This window comes from Diabrotica undecimpunctata, unplaced genomic scaffold, assembly GCF_040954645.1.
Source record: "Diabrotica undecimpunctata isolate CICGRU unplaced genomic scaffold, icDiaUnde3 ctg00002731.1, whole genome shotgun sequence".
Classification (NCBI taxonomy): Eukaryota; Metazoa; Arthropoda; class Insecta; order Coleoptera; family Chrysomelidae; genus Diabrotica; species Diabrotica undecimpunctata.
Window position 1 is genome coordinate 844 of NW_027313936.1, and position 17,941 is coordinate 18,784.

Below are 17,941 nucleotides of genomic sequence, written 5' to 3' on the forward strand. Positions count from 1 at the left end.
AATTCTTTTCTGTCAGGATAGGTAATCATGCCGCACTTTATCAAAGGCCTTGTTGTAATCTATGAAACACATGCATACATCTTGATTTATGTCAAGACATCTTTGAGACAGAACGTTCAGTGCAAACAACGCCTCTCTTGTTCCAAGTCCATTTCGGAATCCAAACTGGGTATTATTGATGTCCATTTCCAGTTTTCTGTGTACTCTAGAGTGTATAATTTTCAGGAATATTTGTTTTCATTGTTTTCAGTACCTTGTTAATACCGTTGTTTCAAGTAAAAGCTTTAATCGTAAGAAGGCACGTACCTACCTATATTCCCACAATAGTAAGGCAAGGCAAGTGTGTAATTACGAAATTCACAGAACGACAAAGTCGCGTACGGAGACATCACGATGGACTTTATTTCTAATAAAATAATAGAATAATTCTAAAAAAATAATGGAATATCGACGCTGCTGGAATAGTGAAACTTCGCAACAGTTGACACTTTTATAGTTATTCCTTACCAATGAATGACACTCTCAAAAAATTGTCAGAGTATAGTGAAACCACACAATTTTAAACTTTAAAATTTTTAATGGCAATATAGGAAATATATTTAAATTTTTAATTTATTTACAAATCCTTCAATTTCCTTCGAAATGGTTTCACTTATAGAGAAACGCAACAGGTTGTGGTGGGCAGGTTACTCGTGGGCAACATTTGGGATAAGGCTTAGATAAATCTTGTGGCAATATTGTGCAGGGAGGTTCAGTTAATGCAGCACCACACCTAAAATAAAAAAGTAACAGTTATTACTATATGAAACTTTCGTGTCAATTTAAAATAGAATCTCGTACAAACTCTCAACATATACAGAACTTTAAACTTTTTTGCAAAATACTTTTAGAGATATTTTGGATAATTGTCACAGGATGAACGAAGACCAATGTTTATGCTCAGTTTCCAATAGCTGTTAAAAATAATCTAAATGACACATTTCCCCAACGATGGATTTCCAGAGGAAGTGATTTTGTATGACCACCAAGAATCCTGAGTATATTCTGCTTGATTTGTATTTTTGCGGACATATGAAGTCCTTAGTTTATGCCAATAAAATAACTTTACGAGGCGAACTCTGAAGAAAGCTGCTAATTTTATAAGGGGACAGAATAATAGGTTTTTTAACGCCCGAAAGTTGTTCATCCAAAGAATTAATAAAGGTATAGAAGTCGAAGAACACAATATTTAGCTGAGTCTATTCTTTTAAGTTAAATTATCCATTATTCTGAATATTACTATCACCAAATTAACTGATAAACTACCTAGACAATCAAAGAAATTTTGACTTTAAATCAGTACGTCTTTCTTAAATAAAAGAAAATACCTTTAATGATGGTAATGTGGCATTACGTGCCAATGTGTATTTAAATTGTTGACCTACATTTAATTCGAAATTAAAGTTAAATTTATTTTGAGATTCATATCGAGCGAACTTAACCAAAGAAATTGTTAAAAACAATAAAAAAAACCTTTCCCGAGGAGGGAAAGCAAAGCTTTCTTATCGTCTAAGTACGAAACGATGGTTTTTAATTTGTTATATTTTATTATATTTTATTTTGTTCTGAAGCTATTTTCTTGTGACATCTTAAAGTAATTACTATTTTAATGAGAATGAGCCACAATTGAAGTTTAAAATAAGTTTATTGACGTTTCAATTTCCACTTCGGAGATATTTCTCAAAATACAAAAATTAATAAATTAAACAAATTTTGTTTTTTGTTACTTGGTGAAAAATTCTTCTAATAATTTAATTTTATCTGATTCATTTATAGTCACAATTCAGACATACCGCCTACAATAGCTTTTTTTATCTGGTAAAAATAGCCGCAATGCTTCCTCACAAGTTCGACAAACATTATGAGGGACCCATGTCTTATCTTGATCGCCAAAACTGTTACACCAAAATATGAAAGTACCCATTTTCTACAAATTTGGTTATATGTTGTGTCTCTGTTTTACAGCTACAAATATAACACATTATAGGCTATTCACACAAGATCTCCGAGATTGATTCATTTTAGAACAAATAATAAAAAAATATTTATCTGTTCATACAAAACGAAAGTAGGATTGAAACTGACGTGCTTTCGGTATCGTCAATCTCAACTAAGCTTATCATCAGTTGGCTAATACTTCCCGCCATAATTAGCAGGGTTGCCAAATGTATACAGATAAACTTTGCCGTCAATTAGGTACTTTATCGATACTTAGAAATAATTACTTTTTACACCCATTAACATTTACATGTATGAACAAGTCACAGCAATTTCATTACCAGATGATAAAACCTTCGGTCACATTTCTAAATGTAATCTCTATTTTTATACAATCTGTGTAGCAAGAAAAAAACGTACGTAATAGGAAAAAATCTCAACGGATTTGGATTCAGCGCCAAACAATACTCTAAACAAACACTTTTGTTCTTAGACATCGAAATCTCTGCAGCGCATTATTATATTAAATTTAGTAACTTTACTAACCTTAATTAAAGACGTATTCCATATATGTAGCTTTAGTATACATTTGTATACACTTTTATTTCCATACACATTGTAATTGAATATAATTTATGTAAATAATTAAAAATAGCTTAAAATATCTTACCCCGCTTGCTGTATCCTTCTATCATCTGAACAAATTAATCGAACACATTGTCCTTTTTGTTGTTTTTCTTCGCCATAATGCATGGAACCTATATCGTGCAGGGTTGTGTAGCAGTAACCAAGATGCTCTAAAAAGCGGAACATAGGTTTATTTGCAAATTTAAGGTTGTTTTCTCGACTTTAGTAAAAAATTAAAGCTCTCGTGGCAAATAAACAATCATCACGTGTATTTTTAATTGCACTATCAATATCCACATTTACAATAAATAAATATTACGGTATTATACGAATGCTCTCTGTCCGGACTTCTCGATCGACGATGTGAAATAATTCGAATAAGTCGAATGTTGTAGAGTAAATGATTTATCATCATCATTCTGGCTTTAACCTGCGTGGGTCTTAGCCTCCTCAAGAATTTCTCTCCAGTCATCCCTATCCATCGCCAAGCACGTATTCCCATATTTCTCATGTCTTCATCGATGTTATTCAGGAACCTTGTTCTGGCTCTTCCTCTTCTTCTCTGACCAATGGGTCTATCAAGGAGCGTTTTTCTTGCTGGGACATTGTTTTACGATATCAGGTTCCTGGTATATTCTATAAAGTTCGAAGTTGTATCGTCTTCTCCACACTCCATTGTCACTCACTGCTCCATAAATTCGCATTAGTACTTTTTTTTCGAAACATCCTAACATGTTTTCATTTTTCCAGGTCTCTGAACCATATGTTAGGACTGGGCGTATTAATGTTTTGTAGAGTTTTATTTTAATGAGGAAAGACCAACACAACCAACGCGCAAACTTCCTTCCGAAAACTTATCAGGGCCATCAATAATGCGAAGTGAAATAGAATATGCAGTTAGAACCACAAAGATGCATAAAGCAACAGGTCCAGATGAAATTAATATAGAAGCAATAAAACTACTAGACGAGGAGAATATCGAAATCTTGGTAAAGCTGTTCAATAGAATTTATGATACTGGTTACATTCCGCGAGAATGGCTGCAGTCATCCTTTGTGATGATCCCAAAAACAGCTAATGCCACAAAATGCAATGAACACCGCTTAATCAGTTTAATGAGTCACTTGCTGAAACTCTTCCTTAGGATATTACACTCAAGAATGTACAAGATACTAGAAGAACTTAGCGGGTCAACACAATTCGGTTTTAAGGGAGGACTAGGAACAAGAGAGGCAATTTTATGTTTGAACACCTTAATACAAAACTGTTTAGATCAACGAAAAGATGTCTACCTCACCTTCATCGACTACGAGAAGGCATTTGACAATGTTAAACATGATATCATGATGGAACTACTACATAGGGCCAACATGGACCAGAAGGAGATCAGAATTATTCAGAATCTATAATGGAACCAAATGGCAAAGGTGAGGATTGATCAAGACCAATATACGGATGAATTTGAAATCCGGAAAGGTGTCCGCCAAGGCTGCATACTCTCTCCGATGCTTTTTAATTTATATGTTGAAAATATATTTGCGGAAGCATTAGAAGACACGGAATTAGGCATTAAGGTGAACGGCATACCAATTAGCAACCTACGCTATGCGGACGAGACAGTGATTATAACTGATAATTTTGAAGATCAGCAGTTATTACTTGATATGGTGAATAGCACAGGTAAAACATATGGCTTCAAAATCAACATTTTGAAAACGAAATATATGGTCATTAGCAGAAACCCTCCAGAAAACCCGATAATATGCATAGGTGACGATCGCATAAAACGCGTGAAAACTTTTAAATACCTTGGCACCACAATCAATGACCAATCGGATCCACAACAAGAGATAAAAACCCGAATACAAATGGCAAGACAAGCTTTTGTGAAATTCAGACCGCTCCTATGTAATCAAAACCTAAATTTCGAAATACGCTACAGAATGGTCAAGTGCTACATATGGTCCATCTTGCTTTATGGCATGGAAACGTGGACTTTGAAAAAAACATCTATCAACAAACTTGAAGCATTTGAAATGTGGTCATTGAGAAGAATGATGCGCGTACCTTGGGTGGATAGAGTTCGAAACGATGACGTCCTTAAGAGAGCCGGCGTGGAAAGAGAACTCTTTGAATTAATTAAAAAACGCAAGATTGGTTACCTTGGGCACATATTGAGAGGAGCAAAATATGAAATACCACAGTTAATCCTACAAGGGAAGATCGAAGGTAGGAGAGGAGCCGGCCGCAAACAATTATCCTGGTTAAGGAATATTAAAGAATGGACAGGAATACACAATACAGGCGAGCTGTGTCACGCCGCCAAGAACAGAATTCTAGTAATGAGATAGTCGCCTACGCACTTTGGTGTATGGCATGTTAAGAAGAAGAAGAGTTTTATTTTTGTATTTCTTGATATAATTGTGGATTTATGGAGGAGATTGAGCCCAAAATAGCATCTGTTGGCCTTGCAAATTCTGCGGTTTATCTCTGCGGTAGTATTATTTTCAGCGGTGTATACTAGTTCGCTTCCGCAGTCAGATTTTAATACCCCACACAAAAGGGGCATAGGTAAATTCGCTCCGGCCATATATTTCTTAGAAAAGATATTTGAATAATGTCTTCTCAAACTTTGTATTTACCTATTAATAAAACACTACCATCATTATTTAAAAAAGAATGAGTCTTTTTTAAACCATGCTACTATATAACACTACTTCTTACTTAAAAAAATATTAAAATTGTAACGATAATATCACTAAAGTATTCTGATTTTAGAGCTGATATTCCCTTGTTCAATATTTGATTGGGTTTTTCCGTATCAGAAGTTGCAATTGATATATTTCTTTGAAAAGATTGGTAATTAGTAGTCTACCTGAAATTTTATGATAAGAAATACGGGTGGTGCGAATCTTAACATTATTACTTTAGTTCCAGTTTGAATATCGTTATAGTTAGTTCATGATGGAGAAATCTGAATCACATTAAGTGAAAAGGGCAAGTCAATATTAGTTATTGACAATTACAAGTATAACTTCCATAAAATGCTGGCTAAAAACATCAAACGTTGGCAGTGTGTAGAAAGAAGTTGCAAAGCATCTGTTAAAACTTTAAATATTTGTAACAGTGTACTCGAAAGTAGTCATAACCATACCCATGAAAGTTTATCAAAAACAGTGTTAAACTGGCAAAAATTAAGTAATAGTGTTAAGCGGAAGGCAATGGATGATTTGTGTGAAAAACCATGGAAGTTGATATACAGCGAAATTAAACAAACAGGCACTAAAAGTCTTACTGCGGAATATGTACATTTGATTAGAAAAAATATTTATAATGGCAGAAAACAAGTTATTCCGAAAATTCCGAAGTGCGCGCAGGAAGTAAATGACTCGTTAAACTCCGTGGAAGTGACAACCAACCAAAAAGAACAATTTTTATTGAAAAATGATCCGGTAAAAAAATTTGTTACTTAACATTTTTATGTAAATTAGAAACAATTTATGTTGATGGAATTTTTAAATACTGCACTAAATTTTTTATTCAACTATTTATAGTTCACGGTTAAACACGGAGATGGTAAATTTAGCGAAAGAACCTATAAATTTACATTTCATTTATTGTTTTCCACCTTTAGACGTAAGAGTTTAGAAACTACCGCTGTGACAGTGACAGTTTTAGTTGACATCCTCCTCTGATACGTCTAAAGGTGGGAAAAAGTGAATAGAATGTAAATTTATAGGTTTCTATCGCTAAATTTCTCATCTCTACTAGTTTCATCTCTTTTATCTTACAACTTCATATGTTTTCCATCGTTTGCGTTATTTTGCCGGTTATTAGCGCGCTTATCACTGTATTTATGTAAATATGTAACTACCAATATTTGATATAATTTCTAATATAAAATACAAAAGCCGCAGTACCTATTTTCCTGGTGTTAATTTGCCTAGAACTTAATAGACTTAATCCGCTTGACCACGGGAACGAACAAGGTTGTGGTTTTCGGAGCGAATTAGTATGTAATTAAGAGGGTTTTTTGACCTTGGTGAAGCGAACTAGTGTGCTCCGATTTTCAGTGTTAAGGAGCTCTCCCAGGTATACAAATTTGTTCACTGCTTTGATGACGTCGTTTTTTTATAACAAGTGGTTGTAGGATTTGTGATTGCTTGCTTATTTTCATATACTTTGTTTTGTTGGTGTTTATTATTAAACCCATTTTTGTAGCTGATCCTTTTAATGCTACATACGCCTCTCGTACAATGTTTTCCGTTCTCCCAACAATATTGCTATCATTAGCAGGATTTGCGCTGATTTATTATATATCGAACCAATGGTTGTGATTTGTGACATACGTATTACTTTTTCGACAGCCATTGAACAGTATACAGGAGAGAGGGGTCTCTTTGTCGCAGCCCGTTATTTGTTTTAAAAGATTCAGACAATTCCTTCTGAATTCGTACTTTACATTCAACTTTTTCTAGGGTTAGTTTTGTTAAATTTACCTGTAACTGATTTGCTATTCCTCTTTAATTGCTTTGAACATTTCTCTTCTATTCACAGAGACGTAGGCTGCTTATAGTCTATAAATATGTGATGAGTATCAATGCCATATTCCAGTGTTTTTTCCAAAATTTGTTTAAGGGTTGCGATCTGATGAATTGTCGATTTACCACCTCTGAAACCAGCCTGGTATTTTCCTACTATCCGTTCTGCATATGGTGCCATACGGTGACATAGTACTGTGGAAAATATTTTATACGCTGCATGTAGAAGCGTAATTCCTCTGTGGTTAGAGCATTCAAAGATATCTCCTTTTTTGTGTATAGTGCAAAATATTCCAATCATTGGGAAGAGATTTCTATGTCCATATTTCTTTTATAAGCTGCTGTAATCTCATTATGGTATCATGGCCACCTTCTTTATATACTTAGTTCAGCTGGGAGATTATTTATTCCGGGTGATTGGTTTCTGGCTGATTTTTTTAACTGCATCTTTAACTTCAAGAATCGTTGGTGGTTCCTCTTCCCTCTCGTCTGTTTCCCTTACCTCATCTCTTTCGTCTTTCAGGTTTTCTTCTTCCTCTATATTAAGTGCCTGGAAGTATTCCACCCATCTGTTCAATACATCTTTCCTTGTAGTTAATAGGTCGCCATTCTGACTTCTGCATTGTCTTGTGGTTGCCTTGAATTCTTTTTTGTTGATGGTATGCCTTTGAATTCTTTCTCCCTGTTGAGGTTTTCTATATATTTAAGTTCCTTATTTAGGTGATTTCGGTTTTCTTTTCTTTTGTGTATCCTCTTCTCTTCTGATCTCTTCTCTTTATCTGGTAATTCTCTACAGTTGTTCTAGTTCGTTGGGTAAGCATTTTTCTGTAGACCTTTTTTTTTTTTCTTTTGTTGCATTCTTGCAATCATCGCCAAACCAATGATGATTTTACGGAGACAAATTTCTGTTCCTAATCTTTTGCTGCTGCTTCAATGTCTTTCTTTATTCTGGTCCAGTGGGAGTCTATATCTGTCTGGCCTTCTTCATTTACATTTTGATTCCTTAGCCTGTTATTGATGTTTTGCGAGTACCGTTCTGCAATTGTCGCATCTCTCAACTTTTGCACATTCCATTTTTTTGTGTCATTTTTTTTCTTTTGAGATCACTAGACAATGATCTGAGTCTATGTTTCGCCTCTATAACTTCTGCAGTTTATTACGTCTGTTCCATGCCTTGAATCTATTAAGATGTGATCAATCTGACTCGTTGTTCTTCCATCAGGAGAGGTCCAGGTTACCTTGTGTATGTTCTTGTGTTGTAAATGATTTATTGATAGCTCAAAACAGCTACTCTCAACGTAACTTCAAAAATGAGTAAACGTACTTGACTGAGCTTGACTGAGGTATGAACACAAACCAGTTGTACTCCAATTTATAAGCTCGCAATATAAAAAAAACAATTCATCAAAAAGACAAACGACTTGAACCGAGCTGCTTACATAAATATAATATTCGCATTATGAAATTATTGTTATGAATTTATCAAATTATCTAGTTTTTTCCGGAAGGTAAACAAGCTCGTAATTCAGTATAAGTATAAATATCACTTAAAATTATGTAGGTAAAATTAGGAAGTTAAGATTAATGTGAGATTATAAGTTAGGGAGTGTAATTTGTGATTGAACAGTACTCAAGTTCTACATCTCTATTTTATCTATTAAGTAGCGTACTAAAGTGTTCTTGTTACTTTTTAAGGATCCTATATAGCTAGTTGATTCTTCTTAACTTATTTTCCTAATATTATTTGTAGGTTTCCATAAAGTTCTTTCCTATATTTGCTGGTTTACAATCTTCCGGTGCACATATTCCTATTATGTTCTTCATTTTCTCTATGTGCTTTTTTCAGAATGAATAAGACAAATAAATAAGGATAAAATCGTGATGTACAATGTACAATAACAAAGTTTGTCATTAGCAATAAGAAATTTTTTAAAAAATGATACAAATTGTGGTAACAAATATGACATTCTTATCGTGCATAAAAGCTTATTATTAAAGTCAGCGTACCTGTACCAGGATCAGAAGGTATTATTCCTGTCCAAGCTTCAATGTTAAAAACTGTAATTGCCACAATCAGTAGAATCGAGTAAGCCTTCATCGTAAATATGGACGTGGTATCTTCCCAGGTAATGCCCTAACTAGTGTACCAGATATGATTCAAAATTGTTTATATGGCATTTCCTGAATCATATCTTATTTTTCCTATTATCGTATTATTTGATTAAAATTTCATCATTTAATTAAAAAAACTAATAACGTTATCATTTTATTGCGATGGGTTTTATCTTTGTTTTTAAAACAATTGATTATCTTTTGTTAGGTAGTAGAATCAAATATATGCCAAAAAATATGGTAAAATAATCCATAAACGCCTACAGGTTATGGACGAGATTCTGATAGGTAAAGCACGTGGGAGAACGTGCATGGACAATAATGTATTCGCATATAATATAATATATTAAACAAATTGAAAAGGAACATCTTAGAAAGGTTGCCCAAAACATCACAATATATATAAAAAGATATATATATATATATATATATATATATATATATATATATATATATATATATATATATATATATAATATCTCGGGTTTGTAGTTATCGATTGGCCCTTAAGAAACACCCTTTAAAGTTTGCCTGAGCTCTAGAGTTCATTTAACCCTTTATCAAAAACATACTGCAAGTTAAAAACTGCATTATAAAATGAAGTTATTATTTATAAGTAGGTTACCCTTGTGAGAATGTTATTACAGCATACTCCCTCTATAACGAACACGGTTATTACGAAGTTTCGCTTATAACGAGGTACATGAGATGTTCCGTGAAATTTCTATTGAACTATAACCCTGTATAGCGAGGCAAATTTGGTTACGAGAGAAAATAAGATCGAAAAAAGTGTTTTTTTGCGTTTTTGGCCCGGCCGTGGCTATAAATAAATACCATTTTTAACTGCCGCCCACAATAAACTTCTTCGGAAATTTACAATTTATGATTCACAAGTGTCATTGTAGTTCACCATTGTAGCATCTAATAATAAGAAGGTCCTAATTGACAAGATGTGGAAAGTGCTTTACACGTTGTAAGAAACTTTATTCAAAGACAAAACACAAATGAAGAAGCATACAACTGTTTCACATCTTTAGAAAATATGATAGATAGAATACTGGACAATTTAAAGCAGTCAAAAATGACAGACTTCTTCCAATTGCAGATGCAATACTTTATGTTTGTAGTATTCTTGAAAACACGCTTTATACAGATTTACAGAATACAGATTTTTTTGTTCTAACGTATATCATTGACAATAAAAGTAAGTCATTCTTTTTTGTTTTAATGTATTTTATTGACAATAAAAGTAAACAACTTTTTTTCAAAAACGCCATTCAAACAATATTTAGCATCTTATATATTGCTCCAAATGGCTTCTCTATAGGAAGTTCATGTTTTATAAAACTACATATTCATATGTATGCACAGTATTATTGTTGTTTGATATAACGAGATCGGCTTATAATGAGGTAATTAGTCTTCCATTTCAGATCTCGTTATAGAGGGAGTCTACTGTATAAAATTAACCCTTTCAGTACCATTTTTTTTTCAGTAAACGAAAACATTTTTTTTGCCTAAAATGTACTTAAAACAGTTCATATAACACTTTTTTGCCATTAATAAAAATATAGCATATTGTATACATAAAACATCAACAGAAAAAAATTCAAGGCAACCACAAGACAATGTAGAGCTCACAATGGCGACCTATTAACAACAAGGAAATATGTGTTGAATAGATGGGTGGAATACTTTAACCAGGCACTTAATATAGAGGAAGAAGAAAACCTGAAAGACGAAAGAGATGAGGTAAGGGAAATAGACGAGAGGGAAGAAGAACCACCAACGATTCTTAGAGTTAAAGATGTAGTTAAAAAACTAGCCAGAAACAAATCACTCGGAATAGATAATCTCCCAGCTGAACTATATAAAGAAGGGTCCATGATACCATAGTGGCATTACGGCGGCTTATAAAAGAAATATGGACATAGAAATCTCTCCCCAATGATTGGAATATTGGAATACTTTGCACTACTACTATCGGTTTACAGCGTTCTCCGACGACTTCCGACTCCTAACCGCCATTCTTCTCTATTCAGCCATAGGCCTGGAGGGATTTCTCTTTCCTCTAGTTCTTTTTCAATTCCCTCTCTCCAGCTTTTTCTCGGCCTTCCTCTTTTCCTTCTCCCTTGTGGTGTCCACGGAATACTTTGCACCATACACAAAAAAGGAGATATCTTTGAATGCTCTAACCACAGAGGAATTACGCTTCTACATGCAGCGTATAAAATATTTTCCACAGTACTGTCACCCTATGGCACCATATGCAGAGGGATAGTAGGAAAAAACCAGGTTGGTTTCACATGTGGTAAATCGACAATTCATCAGATTGCAACCGTGAAACAAATTTTGGAAAAAACACGGGAATATAGCATTGAATCTTCTTCTTGATGTGCCTATCCGCTACGAATGTTGGCGATCATCATGGCAATCTTTATCTTATTTGCAGCAGCGCGGAAAAGCTGCACAGATGTTGTATTGAACCAGATTCTAAGGTTCTTTAACTTCAAGATATTCTTCTTTTTCTTCCTGGACTTCGTTTTCCAAATATTTTTCCTAATATTTTATAGCGTTGATACTCATCACATCTTTATAGACTACAAAGCCGCCTACTACTCCGTGAATAGAAGAGAAATGTTCAAAGCAATGAAAGAGCTAGGAATACCAAATCAGTTGGTAAATTTAACAAAACTAACTCTTGAAAAAGTTGAATGTAGAGTACGAATTCAGAGGGAACTGTCTGAACCTTTTAAAACAAATAACGGGCTGCGCCAGGGAGACTCTCTCTCCTGTATACTGTTCACTCTGGCTCTGGAAAAAGTAATACGTAGGTCACAAATCACAATCACTTGTTCAATATAATATAATAAATCAGTGCAAATTCTGGCCTATGCTGATGATATCATTATTGTTGGGAGAACGGAAAACGCTGTACGAGAGGCTTTTGTAGCATTAAAAGAATCAGCTACAAAAATAGGTTTAATAATAAACACCAATAAAACGAAGTATATGAAAATAAGCGCACAACCACAAATCCTACGACAACTTGTTAATAAAGATGTAATAAATAACAAATTTTGTACCATTTTAAGGGTTTTTATCCACATATTTAGTGGTTTGCATTGATAATGGACTTGTTAATCCGAAAACGTTCCATTGTAATGTAGCCCGAAAGGGTCTTTTTAGTTATATACCTTTTGTAAAGGATTTTTAAATAACTTTTGTGATTTATGGTTTAGAGCCAACTACAGGAATTTTATTTTTCTTGTGGATCTAAAATATTATGACAAACACGACCAATGACGTATATATAAACCAAACGATCATTTGATGTATCAAATTCGTAATATATCGCGAACTTCGTGCAACTTTGTATCTGTTCTGTAATATACTGTTTCGCCTTTCTTTTTCTTCGTGAATTCCTTCACCATTCTAGACATTCGAGTGCTAGCCACTTTCTTGTAGCTGTTCTTGTTACTGATTTTGCAACGATTTAGCAGGGTTTTGGTCCAACGAATGGCATTGATGAAATCATTGCAGGAACCCTATCAGCATTTATTGATAGCAACCTGAGGATATCTTCATTTCTTGTGCGTTCATACATTGTAATAATAGTTGACATATCATCGAAAATCATTTGAATAAAAACATAATAAATCATAATTGTGCACTGCTGATATTTTCCGTATATTCGTCAAACTCTAGTGATAGTACAATGTAGTTATTAATGTGTTCATGCAAAATATCTTTTAAATTTAAATATTTTGGCTAAGTCCTTCTGTTCTATCAGACATGTATTGTGTGAGAGTATATTTTTGATGAATGGCATTATTTTTAAAATCTTGAAACAACACTTCGCCAGCTATAAGAAAGTCTGTTTTCATATTTCCCCATCTCGAAACCGTTTATTATGTTTAATTAAGGTAACAGCAACTTTGAATGAGGTAATCGTAGCACTCTACGAGTTTATGTTATGTTTGAAAAAAACTATTTTGTTGCGCAGTTAATTGTGCCATCAGTTGCTAGATTTTAGCCTTTCTTAACTCAGTATCACGTAGATAATATTCATAGTTTTTGTAAATTGTTAAAAAACGGCTTTCAGAGTTTCTTAGGCAAAGTTGCTGTTGCATTGATAATAAAACACACATTTATTTGTCATTATACATACTAAAGAAGTTTTCATCTTCTTTCGTCTAAATTATAGGGTTAAACATTAATAAAATTTAAACTAATAATCAACAGCAAACATACCTGCTTCTGTTGCTTATATAAATAAACAATACAATAAAATTGCAAGTACATAAAGGTCCCAAACACAACACACAAAGGTGTTATAAGTGAATTGAAGGGGCTGCCATTTTGTTGTCTGACATATGACGTTGCGCCATTTTGTGCGATTGTCATTATATGCGCATGCGTTGTCATACAATTAATTTAACATTTCTTTACCATGCCCATCGGGTAAATAAGAACAGTATGAGCTATATTGCAAATAGACTATTATTATAAGAATAAATTATCGCATTAGACTTTGGAACATTTTTTTTTCTGTTAAAGTGAATTGTTCAACTTTAACTTAGCGGGCTATTTTCAAAACCTTCAGAGGTTCGCGGTCGACGTCTTGACCACAATTTCTGTAAACTATTGTTATATATACACATCGGTTTAGAACGTCTTTCGACGTTGTCCGATACCTAAACACCATCTCTTCCTATCTTCGCAGTCGTTTGTTGTTAAGTTTTTTTCGCTCATGGACTTGTGTACGCCGTGTTGCCATTCTAATCTGGGTCTTCCTCTTTTCCGTCGACCTATCGGTTGCCATTCTATTACTTTTTTGGGGAGTCTTGATGCTAGAATCCGTTGAACATGCCCATACCACCTTAATTGTTTCTTCTCTATATCTTGAGTTATATTTCCTTCTATTCCCATACGTTGTTTTATTACATCATTTCTGATTCGGTCTCGTCTGGAAATACCTAAAGATCTTCTCATTGCATCCATTTCTACTGCTTCTATTCGCTTTTTGTTCTTTTCACTAATTCTCCATGTTTCAGCGCCATAAAGAAGAGTAGTTTTAATCATGGTCTCATATATATTAAATTTCCTTCCTTTCGTTATCTCTTTACTCCACAGTATACCATTGAGACATCCTAAGACTTTCTTTGCTTGAGTGATTAGTTTTTCTATTTCCCGTGTATCAGTTCCTGTATTCTCAAAGGCAACACCCAAGTAGTCATAGCTCTGACAGCAGGAAATATGTTGTTTGTTTTCGAGGTCTATGTTGTCTGACTCGTTTCCAATACAAAGATATTTGGTTTTTGTTGTATTGACATTCATTCCCCAGTCGTTATACTCTTCTATCAGTTTTCTTAGCATGTACTGCATGTCTGCCCTGTCGGTCGCTAGCACTAGCTGGTCATCAGCAAACTGGAGTGTATATATACATTCATTGCTAAGCTCTATACCCATCCTATGTACCTTTCTTTTCCATCTTTCCAATGCCGCTGCAACATATATCTTGAATAAGGTTGGTGAGATACAGCATCCCTGTCGCAAGCCTTTTGTAACCAGGAATTCTTCCGTTAGATATTTTCCTGTTTTTATCTGTGCCTTTGAATCTCTATATAGTTCTTGTACAGCATTTATCAATGTGTGGTTGATGTTAGATCTTTTCAACGTTGTCCACAGTTTTGTTAAGGGAATGTTGTCATATGCTTTTTGCAGGTATACAAAAGTAATATGAGTTTCTAGATTCTTAGCCGATCTTTTTTCTATTATTTGTTTAAGACAAAATACGTTATCGGTGCACGATCTTCCTGCACGGAACCCGCTTTGTTCTTCCTCTTCATTGTGCTTATATTCTTCCTCGATCATATTTCTCAAAATTCGTCCATACAGTCTGCTCAAGGTGCTGGTTACCGATATGCCTCTATAATTATTACAATTCCTTTTGTCCCCCCTTTTGTGTATTGAGGACATGTATGCCGTTCTCCATTGTTCTGGTACTGGGTGTCCATTTAGACACTGATTGATCACATAAGTTAATTTTTCAAATAGTTTATGAGTTCCATTCTTAAGCATTTCAGCACATATTCCCTCAGGTCCAGCGGATTTACCATTCTTTAGGGCCATTCTTTAGGTCACAGCCTTCCTTACTGTTTTGATGTCTACCCTCGCTTCCTCTCCTTGTATATGTACTGACTGTTGGGGAGTTCGCTAGGTATTCTTGTCTTGTCTCTGTCAGCAAGCTTTCATAGTGATCTTTCCATTGTCTTGGTGTTATGGTGTGTATGTGTGCTTTGTCTTTTCCTGTATTTTTTACTGATTGTATAAAATTCCATACCTCTGTACATTGCTTCCCTCCGATGTATGTATTGATTTCTTGACATTTCTGATCCCATGTTTTATTCTTTTCTTGTTTTATCATTTTTCGTAGTTGTCTATCGGCTTCTTTGTAAGCTTGATGGTCTTCAGTATTTTTTGTATTTAGCCATTTTAGATGCTGTTCTTTTTTCTGTTTTACCATATATTCGATTTCTTCGTTCGACCATATTTTGTTACTAATTTTGTTTTGCTGTGTCCCGAGTGTCTCCTTAGAGGCCTGGGCCTTAAACTATTGTTTCTTTTTTATAAATTTGAAATTGGAAGATATGAATCAAATTCATCTATCAATGATTAAATTGTTTCAGATTTCGCTTAATGCAGCTGTGTTGGACCAGCGCTGAATCTCGGCCTAAAGTATTACAATTACACATAATGCTGACTGATCTCCTGCAAGTGCACAGAAATACTTCCTCTTCGGACACTCTGAACGTCGACGAATTCGATCGAAGATGGGCTTCGTGTAAACCGAACACCATCATTAAAACCGACCACATTTCCGAAAGCATACTTTCGAACGATGAAAGAGAAAACGGCACAAAGTCATTATCGCTTAGTCTGACCAATTTACATGGATCTTTGGACAATTTAAGTAAGTATACCTTTTACTGATTAACTTTTTTACTTCTCTAGTATGAAATTCATACATTTATGAAGGCAACATGAGAATTGACCTCTGTAAAGTAGTACTTTCTTAGTAAAAATAAAAATACAAGGTATGACTAATACGTAGGGAAAACTGACAATGTGAAAGGTTTTGTTTTGATTGCATACATATTTACTTACTATCATCTTCTTCTCTCTTCTCTATGCCTGCAGCACACCATGTAATTTCTCCACCATGCGTTCGAATTGACTACAGAATTTTAGTGCCGAGTCCACTAATTCCGGTTGGCTATAACCATTGCAAATTCGTCTCTATCTTTTGCTTTTCTCAAAAGTTCTCAACAGTCACGGGAAGATCAGATCACAGTCAAATCACCGTCAAGTCAAGGGGCCACCCATTGTGTTTTTAATTTTCGCTGAGAACAGCGTATAATGGATGCTATAAATCATAATATTTTTTCACGATCGCACTAAATTACTTTTTCGTTCTCTATGATTAACAAAAGCGGCTAAAGAAGTGACGAAAATATACAACAACTTAAAACAGGTGGCTGACTGACTGTTTCCTATTCAAACCAACCCGTGCAGTCCGGTCCAGTCAAGATCAAGTCACAATTCATAGTCTTGATCGCTGGCGAAGCGACTGGGCGGACAGTGATCTAGACTGTACTCTTGACCTCATTGAAAAACCACAGAAGCAACCTTGACTGTATCGTCTCTGACTGTGACTTGACTGTTTTTCTGAATCAACCTTAAGTCAACATTATCAGTCCTTTCTACAGAAATGTCCTCATATTTAAAAAGACTGCTCTTGATTGCTCTATTCTCGATCGAATTTCTGATTTTGGATTTAGATCTTCAGTAATCCAGACTCCCAAATACTTCATTTTGTCTACTTGTTCAATATCTTCATTTTTTATCTGGATCCTTGTTATGCCTTTACCCCTCTCACTGATAACCATGGTTTTTGTTTTCTTTATGATTATTGTGAAACCAAACTGTTCCCCAGTGTCACAAATTATGTTTAGTAGCGCCTGCAGGTCTTCCTCACTTTCAGCGATAATGACTGTATCGTCGGCATAATAAATGTTATTTATATTTGTCGAGTCCTTTTCGCTTCAGACATTCCATCAGAATGTGATGTTTAATTATTAAGCTTTCTCATGTGTGTGTCCATGAAAAGATCTTCAATATATTTAGTCCATATTTGTTTTATTTCAATTGGGTTATTAATAGGTTTACTGTTTTTATCAATCAATCGGTTAGGTGTGTTTGTTCGTGATGTTCCAGATAATTCTCTGACTTTTTTATGTAAATTATAATTATCATGTTTTTTATGCAATTCCTCTATTTCAATGCATGTGTCCATCATCCACTTTTCCTTAGCATATTTTATTTTGCTCCTTATTAATTTGTTTTTCCCTGAATCTATTTGGGTTTTTGTTTCTATATTTTCTTCTTTGTTCCATGATTTCCAGTATTTCTTGAGTCATCCAAGGTTTTCCGCTTTCTTCTTTATTTTGTAGACTTTCGTTCTGTTTATTTATAACAGAATCTTTGATTTTGCTCTACATTTTGTGTTTTTCATTTTTAATGTTAAACTTTTTATTTCTGGATTTATACAAGTTGAAGCACGTATTTCGTTTATCTTGAGTAACTGAGTATTCACTTTAGAACTACTCTGAGATAGCGCG

The 17,941-nt window shown here is 34.3% G+C and overlaps 1 protein-coding gene across 1 annotated transcript; it reads right to left on the reverse strand.

Moving 5' to 3' along the window:
• Positions 1–557: 557 nt before the first annotated feature.
• LOC140432070 (uncharacterized) lies at positions 558–9,313 on the reverse strand. Its single transcript, XM_072519914.1, has 3 exons — positions 9,153–9,313; positions 2,648–2,774; positions 558–772 (listed from the first exon to the last, which is right to left on the reverse strand). The coding sequence occupies exons 1-3, from the start codon at positions 9,241–9,243 to the stop codon at positions 649–651; spliced, it is 342 nt and encodes a 113-aa protein (XP_072376015.1). The 5' UTR covers positions 9,244–9,313; the 3' UTR covers positions 558–648.
• Positions 9,314–17,941: the final 8,628 nt, after the last annotated feature.